The sequence below is a fragment of the Equus przewalskii genome, chromosome 28 (genome assembly GCF_037783145.1).
Source record: "Equus przewalskii isolate Varuska chromosome 28, EquPr2, whole genome shotgun sequence".
NCBI lineage: Eukaryota > Metazoa > Chordata > Mammalia > Perissodactyla > Equidae > Equus > Equus przewalskii.
Genome location: NC_091858.1, coordinates 13,821,167 through 13,845,198, shown reverse-complemented (window position 1 = coordinate 13,845,198; position 24,032 = coordinate 13,821,167). Strand labels below are relative to the sequence as shown.

Here is a 24,032-nt window from a genome sequence, read left to right as displayed (position 1 = left end):
CTGTCACTGACCTTGAGTGGCGTCCAGGGAGCCCATGCTCACTGATTTGGGGGCCAGTCTCCACTACAGACATTACTAAACAAGCAAGATGGTCAAATGACCCAGATCTTCTCTCTCCCCCTTCCAAGTCACTGTAGCAGCACAGTTTTCAAGGAAAAGATGAACCAAGCCAGAGGTGGTTGGAAATGTATTTATTTTTCTTCAAATGATCTTTTTCAAGCAATAAATAAAAACAGACATGTTGACTTTTCTAAAAAAACAAAACCAAACAAAAAAATTCCCTAAACTATATACATCCTACGGAAATACAAGCATATCAAATGTAGAAATGACATCACTCTGAAAGATGGGGCTATTTACAGAAGTTACAAGTATTGCATTGCTCTGTCTTGAAGAAGCCTCTTCCTCGTGTGACTCATAAACTCTGAGGAAGGGCAGGGTGCTCCTGGGGGGAGGGATATCTTCAAAGAGGAAAAACATCAACATCCAGACACTGTATTCAGTTTCCCAACAATGCTGCACAGATCAGCTGACTTGCAAGGGGCATGAAAGGGTGCCCTGTTCAGGAGGTCACATGCTCCTTGAGCTCCTGAGAGAAACCATCTTGTCCCTCAGCCAGGCTGGGACTGGCAGTGAGACTATGCTGAGCCAGTGACAAACTCAGGCTGTGGTTTCTGTGAGACAAGTCAACTCTGTGTTATGAAGACCCAGCCTCCAACAGCACCTTGCCATCCAGAAAGCAGTTCCCCAAATTGGTTACACATGGACAGCACTTGGGCGCTCTGAAACATACTGATGCCTGTGTCCCTTCTCCAGAAATGCTGGTTTAATTGGTCTGGGATAGCCTAGGAGCAAGGTTTTGAAAGCTCCCCAGTTGATGCTAATGGGCAGCCAAGGTGAACCACTGCCTTAAAACTACCGGCTTAGAGGCCAGTCTAACAGCCCCTTCCCCTCACACCTGAATCAACCATCCTACCTCCCTCTGGCCGCCTTCCCAAGGATTTTAAATGTTTCCTCATGGCTTCCCAACTTCGTTGAAAAGTCTGGAATCCAGCTGGAATGAGCACCTGAGGAAAACGGCATCAGGAAGGGAAAGACCGCAGCTGGGAGCTCCCGGCCACCTGCTCATGAGCAGCTTCAGCCTACTACTGCTCCGTGGGAGAGGAGGCCCATTTCCCTGAGGGCTCCACCAGCACCCTTGGGTCACACAAGATTCCAGGAGGGAACTGGCAGCACTCCCCAGTCTCTATAGAAAGATCCAGTGAGTCTACAGCCTTTTGTAGACAACAGCACAGTTGATAATCAGTGCAAGCGGCAATGCTTTTTGGCCATTACAGAAATTTCACGTCACCAGAAATCATTCCATGGGAGGGATTTCTGTTGAAACCCACTGGACTGACCCTGCCATGGTGTCTTCCTTAGAACACTTCTAAGTCATTCAAGAGGCTTCTGATGGGAGAATAACGACCCCAAATCCCCTTTTCCAATCAAGCCAATTTCCTATTTAATTTCTAAGAGTTTGGGGACTCATGCTGTTATCAAGTACAAAGAAAATGGCTTTATAAATAGCAGTCTGACATTGTGGTGAAGACTTGACTTGGAAAGCAGGGGAAAGGCATGTCTGGGGCTGGTCCTGAGCTCCGACTGTCCGTGTGGTTGGAATCCAGTCTGGGAAAGCAGGATACGCAGGTTTTGGCAAGTGTAGACTCATTCTATAAAAAGTGAATCTGTTCCAGGCTTCTTGCCCTCCCCTCTCTGCTGCTGGAACCCATCACTCTTTCAGCTGCAGAACCCACTTGACTGCATTCATCACAAAACAAGAAGCGACTTCCAGGAGGCACGGAAAAAATGGGAACGTCCAACCGTGCCGTCTCTAAATAGGACCATTGTCCAGGAACCCCAACCCCTCCATGGCTTACCCCTCACTATTCAGCCAAGCAGCTCCTGGGGAAGGAGGGAGCCCCAGGCTTTTCTCAAAACAGGAAGCGGGAACTTGGGCCTCACCCAGAGACGGGCTTGACAAAAGGCAAGACAAATGATGCCAACACAGGTTTATGTTTCTGGAAGGAAATGTAACCAACCTGGTCCTGTCTGGGATGCCAGGGTGAGAAAGAGCATTCCAACACTATTCTGACATTGAGGCTTGAAGTTATTTACGGGTGAGCAAGAATGTTCATTTAGATGTAGATTCTCAAAGGGCTAAAAGAAACATGCTCTCGTTTCTAGACAAGTTTGCAATTACCTCTAATCTGGCACTCTGTGACAACACTGTTCCACGACACTACAAATGAAACGACATGGAGCTTGTTCCCTCCTCCCTCCCCCCAAGTCCAAACCACAGAAAACATCCTTCTTCCTCCAAAAGCCATTCCTCCATTTGGAAAGGTCCCTTAAGATGGCATTATCCCATGGAAGGATTCCACAGTGGCACCCAAGTGCCCTGCATGCCCGTCACGGAAGCCCAGCAGCCAGCTCCCAAGCAGAGTCTGCCCGACTCCTCACTCACGCTCTTCTGCCATTCTAGCCCTCAGCGAGACCTGAAATGTGGTGTCCACGCCCCTCTTTTTATTCAAAAGAGGGCCTTTAAAAATATTCACCTAAACTAGGAATTTGAAGAACACAAGAATTTCTTGGTATAGAGTAAACCCCCTACAATTAAAAACTCCAATCTATGCAAAAAGAGATGGTGCTTCCACTTAGAAAAGGATCCATTTCCGACCTGTCTCTAGTTAGCTGGTTTTCCCAATGGCCTTGCCAGATGATTTGCTGTGGGAAAATCTGAATTGCACCCAATTTTTCAGGAGCACCATATATGGTATAGCATTTATCACAGATGGTATACAAGTCCTCAGGCAGGCCTGTAAGCAAATGCTCCCACCGCCAAACTGAGTTACCGATCATCAGAGAGAGAAGGTGGTATTGTGGTTTACGGCATCAGTGGTCTATGTGCCCAGAAACCAGCTTCAAAAGCAACTAAAATGTCATCCTTTCCTTTCTTCCTCCTCCCACCCGCCCTGGCCTGCTTCTCAGTGGCACCCAGTGCAAGCTGATCGTCATGCTAACTGGTCCACATGGAGGAGACACCACTGACTCCCTCAGTGCTTTGAGGCTCGCAGGCTCTTGTGCTCGGCTGATGGACATCAACATAAATACATCCTAAATCCACTGTCACTAGACTCCTTGTACTTACATACTCCAAGGAAACTCTTAATAAATACTTTTATTTATTATTAAGCATAATTATTCACCTGTGGGTGACTCAGAAAGGAAAATCATGTCCTCAAAGATTTCTTTAAAAAAAAAAATTCCTCTAACTAGGAAAACAAAAAGGGACCAAGCACAGAGAACCAGGCACTTCCGGCAGACCTGTTTTCTTCCGGTTTCTTTCCCTCCCGCCCGCCCTCTCCCCGTAAATCAAACTGGGTGCGCACGTTTGCCAGGATCTGTGGGTTTCATAACTTCAAGCCTTACTGCTTCAAAAAATGAGGTAACAAATTCCTATCTGAAAAGTAAAACTGACACATAAACCAAACCAAGGGCTCCCCTGCCTGCTGAGGCAGCCATTATTGCTGTAAGTTGGAGTGTTTTGTTTGTTTGCTTTTTATATGTATTCAGTCCTTATTGCCATTCTAGCTGGCCCCATGGTTGGCCAAGGAGAAATGGATGGGAAGGAGCTTGGTCGCCTGCCCCCAGCAAGTCCCGACTTGCTGCCCACACATGGCCCACCTAACCCTTGCCAGAAGCCGACTGGTTTTGGGGTTCCCAGAGTGGCTCTAACAGCTGGGGGAGGTGGTGATGGGGCTGTGCAGGTAGGGCAGGCTGCTGGGGGCCGAGTGCACACCCACGGAGACTGGGAAGCTGAAGACAAACTTCGAGGTGGGGGTGGGGGTGGCCTTGCCCCGCTCCCGCAAGGGCCCGGAAGGGCTGGCGGCCTCCACGGCACAGGACGTGGCCAGCACCTGCGACTCGAACTGCAGCAGCTGCCCCATGAAGCTGAAGTTGGGCGAGATGATGCTCCGCCGCTGCTTGACGAACTCAAACGCCTCCTCCAGCCTCACCCGCTTCTTCATCATCAGGTAGGCCAGGCAGATGGTGGCCGAGCGCGAGATGCCCGCCTGGCAGTGCACCAGCACCCGCCCGCGGCAGTCCGTCACCGCATCTGGGGCAGAGAGACGCGATTAGTGCCCTCGGCGGTCCTGCGCCTTCACCTAACGGCAGGTGCAGGGGGCCTGAGCCAGAACGCGGGGTGCGGGAGGATTTGAGAAGCATGGAGGATGGGACACTCCCACTGAGGGAAGAAGCGTTCTCGGCTGAAAGGGGAGGGAAGAAACCCACGTGGGAGGGACTAAAATATCCTAGCATTCCACCCCTTCTGGGATATTTTTGAGACTTAACTGAAGAAATGCACTCCACTTAGGAAAAACTTGTGCTAAAGCCAGTTAAACCCCAACACACAGTCAAGGATTTCCATTTGCAGAAACAAAACCAACGACCCATTTCTCCCTTTCTTTGTCTTCCTCCTTATCCCCAAAGCCTTATGGGTCTAGAGACCTGAAGACACGGAAGGAAAGGTTATTGGCTCTGTAAGCCAACAGTACTGGCAGACGTGGGAGTTTGTCTTCCTATCCCCACCCAACGCAACATCCAGTGGGCAGGCCTTCCTGTGGAGGAGGATGCAAACTGGGTACACCCTGGATACAGCATCTCCTAAATCCCTCCTTCAACACATGAGTTACAACTGGTTCCCTCTCATCCTCCCCACCCGACCTGGGCCCCGGGACCCCAGCCAGGGCCAGCCTACCGATATACTCGATGGCTTCCATGAACCAGGAGCTGATGTCAGCCTTGTGGTTGTCTTCCACCGGGATGCACTTGTACTGATAGTGTCCTTCAAAGTGGTTGGGGCAGTCGGAGGAGACGTTCAACAGGGCCGTGATCCCCAGGGCGTCCAGCATGTCTCTCCGGGCTGCATGGTAGGCACTGCCGAGGTAGAGGAAGGGAAGGATCTCCACAGGACCCCCCTGCACCAGAAAGGGAAAACAAGGGCCCCCAGGCATCATGAGTGTGGGCAGCTAGGAAAAGGGCCAGTGGGGGGCTTGGGCCGGGGGGAGGGAAGCCAGCCTGAGGTGGGCTTGCACAGACCCTGGGGAGAATGCCTGTGGACACAGCCTTCCAGGTCTCCCCTCATCCACAGGGGCTCCTGGAGGGAACAAGGGGCTCAGTGGGACGTCTCCAGCCTTTACACTCCACTCTGCTGTGGGCAGAGAAGCCAGGACAGGGAAAGTTTTGGGGGCCCCTCCCATTGGCTCCAGCAGCCTACCTCCCCTGTGATGAATGGAGGGGCAGACACGAGGCTGGCTTGCCACACTGTGACATTCAGAGCTTGCACCTGCTAATCATCAAGCTATGTGTTTTGTGGTTTAGGGACTTATGGTTGGGTAAGCCTTCTCTTGGCACGTCAAAAGCAGACACCAGGGGCCGGCTCCGTGGCCGAGTGGTTAAGTTCGTGCGCTCTGCTGCGGTGGCCCAGGGTTCGGATCCTGGACACGGACATGGCACCGCTCATCAGGCCACGTTGAGGCGGCGTCCCACATCCCACAACTAGAAGGACCTGCAACTAAGATATACAACTGTGTACAGGGGTTGGGGAGATAAAGCAGAAAAAAAAAAAAAAAACAAAGATTGGCAACGGTTCTTAGCCCAGGTGCCAATCCTTAAAAAAAAAAAACAAAGGAAGATTGGCAACAGTTGTTACCCCAGGTGCCAATCTTTAAAAAAAAAAAAAGTTAAAACATGAACCTACGCCAGACTCAATTAAAAAAAAAAAAAAGCAGACACCATGTCAGCCTCACAGACAAGAGGAGGGACCTTGGTAAAATGAAGTAATGTTGGCTTAAATTAATGACAGTTTTCTGAGTCAGGGCCACGCGAGTGATCTGGGATTTGGGGAGCAAAATTGCTGGACCCCATAAATTCACTCTCTCTCCATCTAAATGAAAGGGCTGGAAGGGGTGGGTTTGTAAGAAGTGTGGTAGCTTGAGTTGATTTTCTTAGGGGAGGGTTGGCTGACCATTTATGTCCATTTGGTGTTTACAGTTGGGTCGTACATGAGGGACAAGCGGACTGTTGTAGATCAGGGCTGGGGGTCCACAGGCCACTCCTTCAAAGGAGGGTGTCTCTCAGCTTCCTACATGGCGGGTCACACCCTTCCCACTCCAGCCGGCCTCCTCGCTTGTCTGCACATAACTCTAGTGGCTACTCAGCGAGTTATGTCTTTATATATTTTTTGAAAGCAAGGGTACTAAGAGAGGGAAGGGGAAGAATTCCAAGGAACAAATGGAATTTATTCCTAACCCACCTAACATCCCACCCCATACTCGCGGTTCACCACGTTCTCCCCAAGTTGAGGTACTGCGTCCAAAGCCCGTGAAAAGCAGAGCTCTGAACAGAAGCCCCTCCCAACCTGGTCGTGCAGGGGGGTTCCACAGGAGCCGCAGCCCAGGTCCAAGGACTCGGGGGCGCTTGGGGACACAGCAGGTGGGATGGCTGCCAGGGACTTGGTTTTGGAACAGAATTCCGGGTATTCGGAGGAAAACCTCTCATAGCCACCTGTAAAGGAGAAAGAAGCAGGTTAGGGGCATCACTAAGCCAGCAGGAAACCGGGAAGCGCTTGAATCCTACCCAGGACTGAGAGCAGTTGGGAAGCTGGGGCTGGCTGGATCCACATTTGCCACTGGGTGGCGCTGTGGACCCAGAGATACAGGCTATGGAGTATTTTTCAGAGATGCAGAACCCACATTTGGTCGCGGCTAAATCCTGAAGACTGGCAGTAAAGCTTTTTGGACGAGACTTTGGTATGGGATGCAGATACACAAAGCAAGCTGTGCAAGGGGTATGCAGAAGGGACTTTTTGCAGAGGAGCTCCGTAGGGTGATGACAAAGCATGAAAGAGGGAATGGCCACTGTGGGTTTTCATGAGTGCTTGGGCAGCCTGCAGCTGGGCCCTGGGACCTGCAAAGCTGTCATCCCCCAACTTCAGTGCTTCCTCTGAAGAGGTCCTCCAATGTGGGAGAGAAGGAAAAAAATACCCTGGCACCAGCCCTTCTGGATCTCAGCAACAGAACAGATGCCAATCGCGAGGCCTCGTGAACAGCTGTTCCATCAACAAGGAGCCAAAACAAGAGGAAACAGGCTTAAATCTAAATAAATCCCTCTTGCTACATACAGGTTTGGGGCAAAGGAGGATTTCCTGACCTGAGAGTTGCTAAGCCCTGGAATGGTTATCTACGGGATTATCTTCCGGGGAAACGAGTCTTTTACGTAAAAAAAGATAAATGGCCAACTTATGGGGAATAGTGTTAGTGCGAGCAGGGAAGTGCCAGCTGGGCGGGGATGGGCAGAGAAACACCGAGAGAAGAGACAAGAGGACAAGGCGCTCAGCCTGCATCTCTGATTTTCTTGCGGTCTCTGGGCCCTTGCTCTGTGGGTCACTTACCATCTACTGTCAGTATTTGGCCCTGCTTGCATTTTTACTTTTGCAGTTTCTGTAGGACCCAAGATGGATTATAAATTAATTCAGCAGATGAAGAGGGTCAAAAGGTACAAAATTCCAGTTATAAAACAAGTCAGTCCTGGAGACGTAATTACAGCAGGGTGATTATAGTTTATAATACTGTATCGCATATTTGAAAGCTGCTAAGAGAGTAGATCCTAAAAATTCTAATCACAAGAAAAAAAAAACTTTTAACCATGTATGGTGACAGATGTTAACTAGACTTTTATTGTGGTGATCATTTTGCAATATAGACAAATATTGAATCATTACATTATACACCTGAAACTAACATAATGTTATATGTCAATTATACACCCCCCCCAAAAAACCCGCAAACTTACGTAAAAATAAATTAATTCAGTAGGGCCTGCAACCACTGAATTCATTAGTGGAACAATCACGCTAATGGACCCATTCAACTGACAGTCATGTATGTAGCTGGACCTTTAAATCCTTACAACAGAGCGCTATGGTGCCACTGTTCCCTGTAATGGTTCAGGGTGATCTTCCAACATGCAGCCATGTGATGGTTAGTCAATTACTTGCCCTGAATCCCAGCCCTAGAAACAACGGCCTTGGAGAGGAAGGCAAGTGATTCTTTGCCACATCATAAGGCTTACAGAAACAGGGCAGACATTTTTTCCTCTCTGACCGGAGGCTTCTCGATTCCCCTCCACTCCCTCCCTCAGGATATAAACGGATCTCTCTCTGGTCACAGGCCCCCGCTCCTGCTGAGTCATAATGACCAGCCTCCCTGGATGGAAAACCTGCTGCAGGGGCCACCACTGCCAGTTTCAGACGTTCCGGTGCTCTTAGAGGTCCTCTCATCGCAGGGGCACCCCTCCCTGCCATTATCACCCTGTCACCCCCCTTATAAAGCTGCAAACACTGCTGCCCCAAATGCAGTGGACAGAGCAGGGCAGAAGAAGAGCCAGCAAACGTCTTGAGCTGAAGTCCCTGCCATGGGCCTCTGGGCCAAGAAACTTCAGCAAATGCTCCCCTTTGGAGAAAGTGGGAGGGGAAATGGATGGATCAACAAGCCATCACTGAACGCCTACATAAAAATCCACCACTTTTTACTCCAGATAGCTCTATAGGATTTGGAATCTTTTTAATAAAATGATCCTTGTGTTAATTTGAGCTATCAAAACACACTTTTTTCAAAGAAATGTAAGGCATGAGTGGTGCCCCCCAAAGCTTATCACCTAGACAGGCAGAGAAGCGCGACCCCCCGCCCCCCCGAAAGTGGGTGGTGGAGGCACAGGAAGCCAGGGCCAGGTCCAAGGTCACCGAGGAGAAGCACCTCTGAGGGCAGGAAGGGGAGGAGCCTCACGGTGGTTGAGAGAATGCTCTTCCCATCGCTGAGCACACAGCCTTTGCAGTGAGACTCAGAGGTCTGAGCTGAATCCCAACCACCCGGTGAATCATCAGCTGTGCAGCCTGGGGCTGTCACTGAACCTCTCTGAGCCTCCTCCTCATCTGTAAAATGTGATGAAACAACCACATGCGGCATCCTTCAAGGACTGACTGGGACAGCCAGCACTCTGCGCCTGGCCTCGGGGAGACTCATAATGAAGGTCTCCTTTTATGGCACCTACAAGGGGACTCCAGCATTACTGCCAACTTCCAAGACTTTGGACAGCTTCCTCCTCTAGAGCTTTACTTATTTTTTTCCAGTCGGAATCTTGAGACCTAGTAGTTAGACAGCGGAAGTGTGGGTACGGCGCTTCCTGAGCTCAGCGTCCTTCCCAGCCAGGGACATCCGCTAGCTCCCCATCGATCATCAACCAATCCCGTGGAGGGATCCCCAGCTGACCCTTGAGGGTGTGGCAGATGGGGGCGCAAGTGGCCCAGCGGGCAGGACAGAGGTGACCCAGAGGCCAGACCAGGCCTGAGGGAGATCATTTGTCATCTCCCTCCAGGCTGCTCCTAACAGGACAGGGAGACAGCAACGGTTGGGAAAGCCACCATTAGAACGGAGCAGGAAAAGGATTACTGAAAGGTCACTTCCCTCCGGCGATCTGAAAGGATCTGAAGAAGCAGATTAGCCCAAGGAACGGGAGAGCACTGGAGGGTGGCATCCCTGACGGGGGGCAGCAATGAAGGGGGTTCTCTCTCCTGAGCTCCCGCTAGCTTTTGAGGTTCTGTGGCTGGTTGTTACAAGGAGCATCCCCAAAGGAGCTCCTCTGGCGGGGGCCAGGGCCGGGGAGGAGCAGACTCTGCGATGCTGGAGCAGGGGCATGCAGGCCAGGCGGCGCAGATGGAAGGGGACAAGTCAGGAACCACGCCAGTCCACACCCCACGAGGCCACCCCCCAGGAAGTCATCTCTGGGTATCAGATCCATGTGAATAAAAATGACAGCCCACTAGGTACCAGGCTCGTTCCATCCACATGTCCAACCAGCAGCCCTTGAGAAAGGCCTGACTAGCCCCAATTTTACAGAAAAGGGAACTGAGGTGCAGGGCAGCCCCCAGGAGCAGGACCGGCATTCAGCCCACTGGCCTCAAAGCTGACTTTTTTTTTAAAGATTGGCCCTGAGCTAACATCTGTTGCCAGTCTTCTTTTTTTTCTCTTCTTCTCCCCAAAGCTCCCTAGTACATAGTTGTATATTTGTAGGTCCTTATAGCTCTGCTATACGGGACACTGCCTCAGCATGGCCTGATGAGCGGTGCTAGGCCTGCACCCAGGATCCGAACAGGCGAAACCCTGGGCTGTGAAAGCGGAGCATGTGAACTCAACCACCTGGCCTCGGGGCAGGCCCCATCAAAGCCACTTCTAATGTGGCCATCAGGAGCCCACCCAGCTGCTTGCCCATCTCTGCCTTCCTGGTGGTCCCTCTCTAAGGGGTCTCAGCCTGCTGGTTTCATCACATGAAGACACAGACCCTTCATGCAGAAACAGAAATGAGCTGAAGAGGGCACTGCTGACATTTCACCAAACGCAGCTTCTTTCCAGTGCTCTCTTAACTACAGGTTCTCAAGAGGGAGTCATGACCAGCATTTTTTATTTAATGAAATAGGATAGAAACTACTAGAATGCATCGCACTAAAAAGGATATAATTTCATGGACCTCTGGTTTCAGGTGTGTCTGTATCCCTATACTGGGTCATGATGGAGAGCAGCAGGAGCCAGATTTAGATCACCAAGTGTTAGCCAAAACTCATGAGAGGGAAGGCTTATTCCCGCTGTACACACAGGCTCCTGCAGGTGCCACGTGGGTCGAACTCCCAGCCTGCGCCGTGGGGGGCTTGAGCAAGCACATTCCCTCCTGAACGGTTTTACCACCCTCAGAATATAAGAATTTCAGACTATCATCTCTAAGTTCCAATATTCTGTGATCCTAAATGTCCATGATCTACTTATTTGCAAACTACACACTGACAGCCGGTACCCAATTCTGCATTTCCGTCTTCTGAATACAATTTCCTAACAGACATACCAATGAATTCCACCCGGTTTTCCTACATCCTGTTGAACGTAATTCCGTAACAGATATCTAATTTTGACCTGTTTTTCCCATGTTTCTTATTTAATAATAGACTTTCTAGTCTTAAAACTCCCATTTTCTCATCTGAATTTGAAAACTTGAAGTCTAGGGGGAAAGAAAGAAATGTAATTTTTCACCCAACTTTCTTGAGGAGTGCCACATCTACAGTCCGACTCCCTGCTCTTTTCTCTTTCTCACACCCACTCGCACAGCAAGGCAGTTTTCAAAGTTTACTGCAAAGGATGACCCGCTGGCCACGAGTCCTTCCACCCACCTCCCGTCCAAGCAGGGGTAGGAGAGTATGTGTGTGAAATGGCTCTCGAAAGGCTTTCTGATCGGACCACCATAATAGGACTCTTAATGGGGTCTGTGATGGGGAAGACTGTCTTTTGGTGGTGATTATGGTCATGGATCTTAATATGGCTGCTGCTTTTTTCCCATGACTCTCAACACTCAGAATATCATCAGTTCACAGACAGGCTTATGGCCTTGATCTCCAGGGACCTCTTATCAATACAACGCAAACACTGACCAGCAAGAAAGTGTGCGGTCATTTGAAGGTCATTTGCCTGAGAACTTCCCTTGATGTGGGTGTTCACTCAGTAAGTGCCTGTGGGAATGCTGAGCTGTATTTAAAGTTTACCTGTGGGGGCTTCTTGCCTTGGGCCTCCACGCACAGACCTCCTGCAGGGCTGGGCCAGCTGGCTGACACCTAAGGCCACCCTGAGCTGGATCTTGTTTGCAGTCCCTCCGGTCCCTCTGTACTATCTGCTGCCTTCAGCAAGCTGGCTTCCGTTTGAGAGTGAACTTTTCTTCCTGCCAAACTTCCTCTTCGGTAGGTGGAAACTGCCTCCCAGTAAGGAAACCGGCTATCTGGTTTCAGATGTTCTCATTTTTTCATGGAATTTCTTGGCTCATTAAAAAGGCTCCTTAAAAACTCCCTCTCTCAGTTCTGTGCAGCCCATCGTGGTGGGGACAGCCCACCTCTCCTATAAGCATCGAGGACAAGCCCAAGGGAGCTGTGATGGGCTTAATGACGATCAGGTTCTCACTCAATTTACATGCAGAGAAGCATCCAGTCCAAATGAGGCAAAAATGAGTGAGTTTGCTTCATTCGTTGTAATTCTTTAGTGAATTACAATAGGGGTTAGAAATTACCTTTGAGGCCTACTATTTTTTATAATTCTGACACTCCCAATCTTTGGCTGTCATGGGCATTGTGTCATATCTGCCAGAAGAAAAGCAAGTCCTTTTCCCTCTGAGAGGAAGATGCGAGCACTGTCAGCTCCCCACCCCCACCCCTGGACGATGCTGCTCGATGCCACTGACCTTCTGGGGGACTGGGATGTGCTGGGCAAATGGGGATAGAGAGAAAAGACAGATGAGAGTCAGAGTCGTCGCCAGGGCTGCCAGTCGAGCCCCACCCTCCCATCCACACCCTTCATCACTGGCCTTGGTGGCCGTTTTCTGCAGAAAGTGTAATGTCAGAAGCAGTCCGGTCAGGCCTGGGGACTACGGGGTACGTGAGGCCCGACCTGGAGGGAGAAGCTGGACTATCTCGTTGATCCTCCCAATTTCTCAAAAGAGCTCCAGGACCGCTTTTAAACCAGAACTTGAATAAGGACTGACAAAGGTCATGAGCTGAGATGAATTTCAGACAGGAGGAAAGATAAGGTTTTTATTCCTGAAATCGTCTATGTAACAAACTGATTTGTTATTTGGGGAATATGGGAGGTAAAGAATGACTTCTATTAAGGTTAGAAAATGCTCTTTTGGTCTTTCTTTAATGACCAGGGGGGTCTGAAAGCCTACTCCAAGGGTTTATGAAGGAGAGAGAAAAGCATTTCAAAGGAGATGTGTACTGTGCTGTAATGAAATTTGGAAAGCTGAAATTTCTAAACTGTCACTAAAAATGCCTTACAGGATTTTTAAATAAAATGAGCTGGAGGAGAAAAAAAAAGATTTACCCCAATGGAAATCTTTTCCTAGCAAAAAGACCAGAAAATGTAGTGATTTGGGTTACTGCTTTTAGCAAAACTTGGGTAATATGAGGAAATGTAAAGGCTGGGCAGCATTTGATTGATATTAAGTTTCCTCTTAACTATGAATTCTTGCCTGTGGCGTTAGTCATTAACTACCTGCAGTGAGTAACCAACTGCCCAAGTGACAGAAATAGAAAAATCAGATTTTTAAACAGAATTAGTTGGTAGAATTAGAAAGCCCATGGCCAGGAAGGATAACAGAACCTCTGAAACATTCTTCTGTTCTTACTGTCCCCCCAGGACTGCGGACACCCAACAATTCGTCTTCCACTGGCTTCGCTCTGACCACTTTTACTCCACACCCGCCATCACTCATCAAATGAGACACACAGGCCCATTAGCTGCAAAATAAAACGAACAACTCAGGTGGGAACCAAATTACCCAACCCCTAATCCATTCAGGCATTTACTAAAGATAATCTAAGGGCTTTCGTCCGCGTTTCCCTTTAGTTCCTGCCCCCAGGCCCCCTCCCATGAACCCACCTTTCTTCCCTTCCACCGGCTTCTCCTCCAAGGCACCGAGGAGGCCTGGCTTTCCTCCCGGGCCCTTCCCGCGCCGGCGCGGGAGCAGACGCTGCCCTGTTTCTGCTTGCCCACACTAGGGACGGCTCCTCCTTAGAGGGCAGAGACCAGGAGCAGGAATTTTGTCAAGACTGCCTCTGCTTAGCCCAAATAGGAAAATAACCTACCACCTCTACAGAACAAGCTGGAAGACCCCCGCCCCCCACTTCTGTGAATTTTAGGCGACTGCTACCAAAGGCAGCCTCCCTTTGCTTATCAAGACCCAGCTCGACCTCTCCTGGCTACTCCCGGGGCCTGGTCCTGAGAAGACCGAAGGGCGACCTGCCGCCCAGGCGACATCTCAGAGGGTAGCGACTTTGAGACGCAGAGGGTCGCCCTCCCTCGGCGCCAGGTCAGACAACAGGAGGCAGTGCAGGCCTCGAGAAGAAACAGCCCTGAGAACGAACACTCCTTTTCCGTTGGCCGGGCACCTCGCCAACCGCCAGGGGACTGTCATTTTCCCCGGAGCTAGTCTCCCAGTCTGTAAGGTAGCATTTGCCTCGCGCCAGCGGCTCATCCGCGGAGCGACTCTCGGAAACGATCGGGCTCCGGGCTCTCCCGGTGGCTTTCGGGGGGACCAGGGAGGTGCCACGAGCCGGAGTAGGAAAACCTTCCAAATATGCCTCCCTCTCCGGGAGCGGGGTCGAAGTGTCCGCTCGCCCCGGAGCCCAAGGGCCAAGGTCCCCGAGCTGCCGCTCTAGGGCAGTCCCCTCCAGATTTCTTCCCGGAAGAAAAATAAAATAAAACGAAGCCAGACTCCACGTGGGTCGGCCCTACCCCGAGAAGGGTCCTGCGTTCAGAGGCCCCCGAAGGAAGGCGCGCGCGCGGGCTCTGAATCCGAAGGGACTCGAAGGCAGCGCGGCACGGGGAACATCCCAGCCAGCCCCAGCCACTCAAAGGGACTTTCGTCCCAGAGAAATTTCTCTCATCGTTCCCACGAGCGCCAGCACCCGGCAGGGGAGGGCAGGCGTGCTCAACAGCCTGGCCCCCCACCCTGGCGTCTGACAGTAGTGGCCACGGGAGTCCGCTGGCCGTACGCCCGCGGGGGGCCCCCGGGCTCAGCGCGCCGCCCAGGGCAGGCGAGGCCGGCCGTCCCCAGCGCCCAGCTCCCCCGCTGAGCGGCCGGTCTTTCCGGGGCAAGCCCCTTCCTGGCACTTTCTCTTAAAGCGCTTTGGGGAGAAGGGAGGAGGTCTGGGCTCAATCGGAGGTGCAAAACGCAGCCCCTCCCAGAGAAAGAAAAATCAGCAAAATCGCCTTAGTGGTTCAACCAAAGGTCAACAGCAGCATTTCCCCAGCAGCTGACAGGTCAAATGGCCAGGAAACAACTGCCGAGAACAAAGCCCCCCGCTGTTCACCAGGGGCAAACCCGGCTCGTCGGCACTGAGCAGTTTTGTTGTGCTTTTTGGATGGGGCGATGGGGAGAGGTTTCCGCCCCTCCTCCCTCCACCATCTCCCTTCCTCTCGGCTGAGCGGGTCCGGAGAGGAAAGAAAAGGAGGGAGGGGGCGCGGGGCGCCTGGGGGGAAAGGAGCGGCTCTTTGATGGCCCGGGTCTGAAACGCCTCTCGGCTTCTGAGGCTACGACCGTCTAGGGCGCAAGAATGCGAGGAATGCGGCGGCGGGAGGAAGGGGCGCAGCGCGACAGGGGGCGCCCCTACCCCTCGCGCCCTGCTCGCTCCCCCTGCCCACCCCGTGCCCGAGTCGCGGAGAACCGCCGCCCGACACCGCCGGGCAGGTGCGGCCGGCGCACGGTCCCCCAGTAAGTTGGATAACGCCCGGTCCTTCTGGGGTTCTGACTTCCAGATTTGACAAGACCTCCCCTCCCCAAAGAGTTTCTCCAGGGTTCACTTAAATCAAGCACGCGCCGCCATCTGATCTTCGAGAACCGTCTGTGAACAAAAGGTCGTACTTCTCCGCTGCCTGAATTTAAGAGGTACCATGCCGCCTTGCGTTTCCCAAATACTCAGACCTCCTGCGCCCCGGCTCCCGGAGCCTGGATCTAGCCCGAGGCAGGAGTTGGCCACCTTCCAGGTGGAGCTCGGAGTTGGGCAGCAGGAAACGAGATACAGAACGCTCCACACAGGGTCCGCAAGCCGATCTCCCCTTCTGCATTGACCGAGGGCTGGTTCCCAGTCAGACCGGCAGGGTCCATCCCACCTCGGCGCTCACCCTCCTTCACCCACTTCGCCACCTCTTGGGTTCTCGGGGTCCGACTCAGTGCAGGGCCCGAGCCCGCCAAACCGATAGGCCTAACCTGTCCCCACTCGCACAGTGGCACTTCCCGGGACTCGAAGGTGGGCAACGCAGATGGGTCGCTTCGCCCCCGAGGCCGGACAGTTAGTGAGTGTAAATACATGCAGAATCGCCCTGAAGGGTGCGGAATTACAGGTGACGGAGGAAACGCGCCCTCACCGCCTCTGAGGACTTCAAGAGCTCGCACTTGCACACCGACACGCACAAAGGAGTGCGCAGGGATTCCCGCAGCCACGAGGCCCTCCGGAGACTTCCTCTGCCCGTTACGGCCCGGCCGCCAAGCCCCGCTACACCTAGCCTCCAGCTCGCGCCCCGGCGCCCGCGGTTACCTTTGAGCAGGCAGATGTCGGTGCGCTCGGCGTTGCGGCGCAGCGCCTGAACTACCAGAGACACGGTGCTGTCCTCGCGGAGGCTCTCGGCGCGCGGGCTGCGCTCGTCGTAGACGATGACCGCCGAGTAGAGGCCGGAGCGCAGGCGGGCGCGCACCTCCTCCTCGGCGGGCAGGATCTGCTCCAGGCTCACGGAGCCCTTGGCCCGCCGCCGCACGATGGTGTTGCAGCGCACGTTGACCGAGCCTCGGATGTAGCCCGCGCTGTGCGCCAGGAACGGTCTGCAGTCCAGGAGCAGGCACTTGCCGCCGCTCGGCAGCCCCAGGGCGCCGTGGCTGCTGCTGCCGCCGGCGCCGCCGCTGTTCTCATCCCGATTCATCAGCCTTTTGAGCACGCTGCAGTCCATCTCCCGCAGCTCCTCCACCGTCACCATGGTCGCCGGGAACCGCGGCTGCTGGGCACGCAAGGAGGCAGAGGACACCCGGGCCAGCTGGGGCGGAGGAAGGGGCGGGCGAGGGCTACGGGAGGGCGCGTGCAGAAGTGCCGCAAACTTGGCCCCCAGGGGCTCCCCCGGGCGAACCTCTTCTCTCCGGTCCCCTTCCTCGCGCAGTCTGGCGGTTACATAGCAGTCCGAGCGGCCACGGGCGCCCGGCAGCACGGCGCGCGCTGGGGGAGGCGGCGCTGGAGGGGAGTGTGTTTACGGAGAGGACCACGGGCTCCCTTCTGTTGTTGCCTCTATTGTATTTTGCCGGCCGTGCTGCTCCAGCCGCCGCCGCCGCCGCCGCCGGCGCTGCGGTTCCGGCCGCCGGTCCCCACCAACAGTCGGAGCTCGGCGCTCTGCCCCAGCCAGAGTTTCCTCCTCGGCTTAGAGATTTATTAATGCTCCTCGGCTCTCCCCCGGGAGGGGGCAGATTCATTACTACCTCTCGAGGCCCCGCCTCTTTCCATTCTGGGCCTGGCGCCCTCCCCCGCCCCGCGCGCTCTCTCCCCGCCCCATCCCAGCTCCCCGGGCCCCGCGGGCCCCTCCTCCTGCCCCCTCCCCGGCGCGTGAATGGAGTGCCGGCCGCTTGCGCCCGGTCACGGGGACTTGACGTCACAAAGAGCGGAGTAAACAGGGCGCGCGGTGCTCGCCGGCGGGCCCATTCATAAAACCGAGGGCGAGAGGAAGAGGGAGGCGGCCTCCGCCCGGCAGGCGGGCTGCAGCGCCCGGACTTTGTGAATGGAGCGGGCGGCGCCTCCCCGGCCTCCGCGGCTCGTGGCCCGCCCGGCGCGCGTGGCCGAGCCGCCCCTCCACCCGGCTGCGGCGTTCGGCGTTCAGAAAGTCGCCAGCCGAGAAGCCGGCCTCGAGGAGCCAGCGCTCGGTTGGGAGGTTTCACCCCTTTTTACCTCCGTGCTCCCCCGCTGACAGCCTCGCAGGTCTGCGCCGGGGCCCGAAGCGGAGAGGAGAACCGGGCACCGCTCAGCAGCCGGCGGGCCGGGGACCTCCTCGCCCCGGGCTCCCCGAGCGCGTTCGGCGCGGCCAGTCTTTTTTCAAATGCAATTCCTCAGACTTCAGCTTATGCATTAGCGTGATCGATTTTCACCTTAAGCCATTAAATCAGCTTTATAGCTTCCCGAGGAACGTGGGCAAGCCCCAACTTAGAAGATGAAAGAGCAAGCCCTCCCGCCCCGAAGCCGGGGCGGGAAGAGGAGCGAGGTGTTGGGTTTGTTGCTTTACGACCCAGGGGGAGGCATTAATGGCCGGAATGTTGTGCCCCTGGAGGAAGGCGGGGTGCCACTCCCTTCCACGCTTCCTAAAGATGTTGATTTAACCCTGGTGGTGGGGGGGAACCCGACGTTTTCGGCTTTTGGAAAAGTCGTCACCCCCCCTCCCGCACACGTGTGAGTCGTCTTCTCAGGAAATGACTCCACATTCGGTGCGAAGCTCAGACCCAGAGAAATGTACGCGTCAAGTATTTAATAAGCTCTGGGGCCGATTCAGGCTTCTTTGCTCCCTTTTTCCAGGTCATGTAGCCTTTCTCCCGCCCCCAGTTTTACTTATGCATTTAATTTCCCAGAGGCTGCTTTTGGCAGGGGGTTTGCGCGCGTCGTGGTGGGGACACGACAGAAGGCAAAATTATTCGCCCGACATCTTGCCAAGTCTTGTTAGTGAGAGTGAACCGCCGAGAGGGGCCTCGGGGGCGGCGGGGTCGGGTCCTCCCCTCGGGGTCGCGGGTGGAAGCCGCCGAACCCGCGGGGTCCCTCCCGCCCCCGACTCGGCCTTCCGCTCTGCCTTTGTTCCAGGCGGAGCGGCTCTCCGGAGCTGTCACCTCCGGCCCCCAGGGCCACCCCTCCACTCCCTAACCCGGCCTTAGGGGACCTCCACTTCCGAGGCCTGCCCTCCCACTGCGCCCCGAATCCCGCGACACCCCGGGCCGGGTCGGGTGAGCTGTGAGGGGCCCCGCTCAACCGAGGGGATCTTCCTCTTACCTCTGTCTCCAAAATGGCTCAACACGGCACTGCACTGATCCTGTCTCTGGTTAGAATTTAATATTTTGTTCATCACGGGTTTTGTGTTTGCATTAATTTTAAGTGTTTAAAAAAAGCATTGCATTACGATATTATTTATTTTGACTGCTGACTTTTCGGTGCTCCCTTAAATTTTGCGCCCACGACGCCTTCCTCACCCTAGTCCCAGCTCTGGAAGGAGCCACAACTGCGCAACGAGCGAGGCCTCCGGGTGGCGGAGCTCGGGCTCCGGGCCCTCTGGGTAGGAGGTCAGGGGCCAGAGGGGTCGGTACTCCCTCCCGAGGGCAAAAGGCCCCTCTGTCCGGTTTCTCATTCTGCTCAGGTGGCTGTGAGGCTTTCCAAAAAAAGACGCGCTCTCCTTGGTACCCCAAGCGTGCGCCCTTTCCAAGGAACCCCCCACACCCCGACAGTCCCGGGCGCGCTCGCAGCCTAGGAATCCGGCCCCTGGCAGGCCCGCGGGCCGGGACGTCCCCGGCCCGGGAAACGCCGACACATTTCCAAGGGCTTGGACAGGACATTTTGTGGAAGAGCCTCTCAGTGGGAGGCAGGTCCGGTCCAATTTCGCACGTGTCGCAGGAGCTGGGGAGACGTCCCCGGGCCGCACTGGCCGCGCTCTGCTGGCCTTTGTCTCCGCGCGCCTGGGGCGCCTCCCCGCCGGCCCGACCCCCGCCCAGCGCTCACGTGGCCGGTAAATAACAGTCAAATCCGGGGGGAGGAAAATGCCCGCCGAACAAAGACTTGCTTTCTGCACCTGACAGTAATCCGCGGCGGCGAAGCCAGTAAATCCCGCAAGCGAGTCACACGGAAGAGGGTGTGGGCGGGCGCGTGTGAGTGTGTGTGTGTCCACGTGTGCGTGTCCGCGCCTGCGCGCCCGCACCCCGGACGGGAGCCGCCGCTTTGGAATTAATGTTTTTAAGGCAAGAGCTGCTGTAATTACGAACGCGAAAGCCTGATTTTTGAAAGAGACTAACAACAACAAAAAAATCCTCTCCTCAACACAGGGATTAGCCTTCAGATGTGTAAATTTCAGCAAACGAGATTTAAATTTTGTGTTTATCCGGATTCTATGTAAACACCCTAGATAATTTTGTTTATCGGTATTGTAAGTGTGTGGGCCATTTGGTACACAGTGAAATGACTACGATGTGAGAGCTCCCCAATACCAACTATAGAGATGATAAAACTTGTCTCCAATTAGTATGCAGGCTGCAGGTGGGAAATGTACTCAGTTTACACAGGAACCTTAGGAAACAGCTTGTCAATAAGTAGATCCTGGAGAAAACAAAGGCGTTTGGAAGGAAGACATTGTTTGAATGTCATTTCAAAGTTAATTTAATTAACAAGGCATGTCTGCAGGAGTCGGGAGAGGATTGCCCAAGGAGAGAGATTTTATTTATATTCAGCAGTAAACCTCCGGGTGGAACTACTTTAAAAATTCACTGTGACATGTAAATCCAGCTTCCCTTTCATCAGACAGTCCTTAGACCGACCTTATTAGTCACTGTCAGGCCTGGCGAACCCATGGTCTTGTTTAAGAACATTTCTTTCCAATTAGGAAGTTGTGTGATCTGGGAATTTAAAGCCCAGAGTAGGATCCCCCGAGAGGATTATGGCTTCTATTCTGGTTTTGATGCCAACCTCTGACTCACTGCCCTGTCCCAAAGTGCCGGAATAAAACTTGTCTGAAGAATCATTAATGAATTAATCACGGTGGTGCTGGAAAGAAAGGGCCTGTGGACTCCTCTTCCCGAACAGAGAGGATGCCTTGCTCATTACTCTCAACTGGAACAGGAATGATCCGTTTTGCATGGAGCTATTGGCGAGGCTTCTTGGATCAGCTGACTGGGGAGCTTCCCCTCTGGCAGTGGCAATGCTCAGAAGCACTGGGAGGCTGTCTCAGGCTCCTGGAAGCAGAGAAGTCTGTGTCTACTGTGTTCTCGGGCAACATGTATAATGGAATCAAGGAATGTGTGTCCTTTCCTGCCTACCTCTGCCCATCAAGTCAGGACTCAGAAGCACTGGAAAAGCCTAAACCTCACCAGACAATGTCAAAAGCATAGCCTGTGGGTTTTTCTAGTCCTGACTTGGTCACAGATCTGTTCAGTAGCCTCTGTTTATTTTCTCTGCATGATACTATAGCGCTTGCTAATGATTTAAAATGCTAGGTTTCTAACCCAAGGTCTCTGCAGAAAGGTTTTAATACATTGCTTCATTCACTACTTTATTTGAGAACTATTCAATCTAGGCTGTGCCACCGTCCAGCTAAGTGATCTGGGGCAAGACGATCTCCCTGGATCTTGGTTTATTCATCTGCAAAAGGAAGAGTTAGGGCAGCGTGGTTCCTCAGGTCTAGTCTGTTTCCAGCTCTGTGTGGTTCTGAGCAGGAGACAGCTCTCTGCTCTCCTGCCCAAGCCCAAGCTCCAGCAGCCATCTCCTCTCCGTCCTCAAAGCCAGGCCTCATCATGCAAAGAACAGTCTCTCCAGCTCCTTTCTGTCCCCTTTTTGCTCCTGGTGAGCAGAGTTCGTCGTTTTCATATGTTTAGTCAAGTGCAAATGTCCCAAGCATCTTCATAAAACTTCTTCATCTCTTCAGAATCAAATTTGGGAAACAAACACTTCTCCTAATAGGAAATAAAAATGGGCTCAGCCTTTTTGGGGGGGTCACTCTAGCTGTGAATATTTTCTTATGCATTCATTCAACATGTTCAATTCAGCAGGGGAAACAAATTTGTCCAAAACACTGACTGTGCCTTCCAAGAGTTTATAATCTGGTCCGTGCAGTCCCTGGGTGATTGTCACTGTACCTTCCTGCAGGGCAGGACCTCAGTGTCCTTAAGAAAGAACAAACAAAATGCTGGGAGGGTTCAGACAAGAAGCAGATTGAATGGTGGTGTGGGATGAGGGAAATGGAAGAAAAAGGCCCCGTCATGAATAAAATGCATTTCCTCTACTTAGATTTTATCCTTCATTTCTTCTAGGACGTCCTCCTTTTCTTCTTTAACTTTTCACTTTGATTCTGCCCTGTGCCTTATATCTTTCCCTTTCGTTTGTTAACTTTTCTCTTCCCCAGTGGTTTGCCTGCTAAAAATAATTGAGCCATTCTTCTGAAGCTACAAGGGAGCCAAGATGATGCAAAGGCTCTGTAGAAAATCTATGTCATGGACAGTGAGCGACCTAGATGTGAGAGGACCCAGCTGTGGGCCTGACTCTAACTTTCACTGTCATCTTAAGCAAGTCAGTTGTGCTATAGCTTAATTTTACCATCTTTAAAACTAGGTTAAATCATGTATTATTATTTACTTTTTTTCAGGACAACAAAATGTCTAAATCACCCTCCCAAAGAGTCACCAGTCAACTTATTTTCCAAACTAAATGTTGGCATACGTAATCAGAAAAGATTTTTGGGTTTGTGAAATTATTTTTTTGAAAATTCTTACTGGGGCCGGCCTGGTGGTGTAGCAGTTAAGTTCGTGCGCTCTGCTTCGGGGGGCCTCAGGTTTGCCGGTTCAGATCCCAGGTGAGGACCTATGCACCACTTACCAAGCCATGCTGTGGCAGGCGTCCCACATGCACGATAGAGGAAGATGGGCACAGATGTTAGCTCAAGGTTAATCTTCCTGAAAAAAAAAAAAAAAAGAAAATTTCTTACGGAGTCAGTCCTGACGGCCTAGTGGTTAAAGTTCAGTGCTCTCCCTGCTTCAACCACCTGGGTTCGTTTCCTAGTCTTGGAACCACACCGCCCATGTGTCAGTTGCCATGCTGTGGCAGCAGCTCACACAGAAGAACTAGAAGGACTTACTAGTACCACCATGCACTGGGACTTTGGGGAGGAAAAAAAAAATCTTACCAAAAAGTAAAAATTAAATCACTTTTATTTGTGTATTTTCTAAATCTTCCTTTTTTGAAAGCAATAAAATGACCCGAAATTAAGACTATCACAGAAAATCTGGGACTTTGGGGCATTATTTCTTCATTGGTGAAACAGTAAAAGGAATGAAGTTATGGAAGGCTGTGGTCGTGTTGCCTGTTTGCTCCCACAGCCCCAGGTCATCATTTTCCACTGATGTCTCCACGTTCATTCTGCAGAGGGTCCTGGACACAGTTCTTCCTGCCCAATAAGTGCCCGGAGTGTGTGTCCTGCCTTCCAGAATTTTTAGCTACTCTTTGCTTCTACACCTTGGTCTAACTCAGGCCTTTTTGTGTAACAGTTGGTTAATTCTCATCATAATTGTAGAGGAGGAAAAAAATATTTCCTCTACCCTCTTAGATTTGTACTGGAGGCTTGCAAATTAAACTGACAAAGACAGGTTAACAGGAGAAGCAGACAATATTAATTGATGTTAATAATTTTTTTATGGGCACAGGGGCTTCACAGAGAAGAAATGAAAATCCAAAGGAGTGGTTAGGCTTGGGGGCTTATGTGCCATTTTAACAGAGGGTAATAAATTTTAGAGAAGTGAGTAGACAAATGAAAAGAAGTTTGGGCTTCTAGGGTTGACACGTTATCTAGGGCTGAAGGTGACTAGGAAATACATGGCAGAAACTAAAGGTAGATAAGAGTTATTTAGTGAGGTTTATTTTTGCAGCCTCATCTTGGTGCCACCTCCCCCTCTGCTGATAAGGGTTGTTCTCCTCCTCCTGGTGCCAGAGAAGGAGATGCCTGCATAATGGGGATTATGCCCTGCTTCTAGGTAGATGGGAAGAGGGGCAGAAAGCTCTTCTTATGTCTGCTTTTTCTCAGTTGCCTTCAGCTCAAAATAATCCTTATGCCCAAATGGCATATTTTGGGGTCTCGTATTCTGGTCCCCTTCATAACCATGTCACAGCTTGACCAGGTGCTGTGGTGCAAAGAGAGGGATCAGAGTTTCAACCTGAGCTTTGCTTCAACGACAAGGAGGCCCCATTCAGTCAATCAGTAGCCTTAGAAACTCTGTAGTCCTTTAGAAACCCTGAAGTCCTTACTTCTGAGTTTTCAGGTAGAAGGAAGGAAGGGGCCAAGAACCAACCATTTCTAAACGGAAACTATCCACCTTTAGTTAACTGTTTGAGCAAAAAGCAAAAGGCCTTTGACGCTGCATGAGGTTGCTCAATTCACTTCTGTTGAAACAGTAGTTTTCTGAAGTCAGGGCACGGACAGCCTCTCCCAGCTGCGTGGGGCACTCAGGTTCCCAGCCCCGGGAAGGAGCAAAAGGAGAAGCAGCGACGAGGGTGAGCACAAGGACTGCTCCCTCCGCCTGGAGCTTCTCAGTGGGCCATGGTTCTGAGGTGCCTCCTGCAGGACGACAGCCCCGCTCCTCAG

At 52.4% G+C, this 24,032-nt stretch overlaps 1 protein-coding gene and 2 long non-coding RNA genes across 5 annotated transcripts in view; 1 reads left to right on the top strand and 2 right to left on the bottom strand.

The window, feature by feature from the left end:
* Positions 1-176: 176 nt before the first annotated feature.
* Positions 177-17,256, bottom strand: DUSP4 (dual specificity phosphatase 4). The gene is made up of 4 exons (XM_008515939.2): positions 16,226-17,256; positions 6,464-6,609; positions 4,802-5,021; positions 177-4,159 (listed from the first exon to the last, which is right to left on the bottom strand). Exons 1-4 carry the CDS (start codon positions 16,656-16,658, stop codon positions 3,774-3,776), a joined length of 1,185 nt encoding a protein of 394 aa, XP_008514161.2. The 5' UTR covers positions 16,659-17,256; the 3' UTR covers positions 177-3,773.
* LOC139080137 (uncharacterized) overlaps positions 15,300-24,032 on the top strand; it is a 24,576-nt gene continuing 15,843 nt past the window's right edge. The window contains exon 1 of one of the 3 annotated variants that reach the window (XR_011534379.1): positions 15,300-15,402. This is a non-coding gene — a long non-coding RNA (uncharacterized lncRNA). Of the gene's footprint in view, positions 15,577-23,840; positions 23,942-24,032 lie in introns of those variants that run through there. The other 2 variants (XR_011534377.1, XR_011534378.1) reach the window with 2 other exon arrangements.
* LOC139080138 (uncharacterized) overlaps positions 20,051-24,032 on the bottom strand; it is a 7,008-nt gene continuing 3,026 nt past the window's right edge. Inside the window, exons 3-4 of the long non-coding RNA XR_011534380.1 lie at positions 22,274-22,350; positions 20,051-21,564 (exon numbers count right to left, since the gene is read on the bottom strand). This is a non-coding gene — a long non-coding RNA (uncharacterized lncRNA). The remainder of the gene's footprint in view (positions 21,565-22,273; positions 22,351-24,032) is intronic.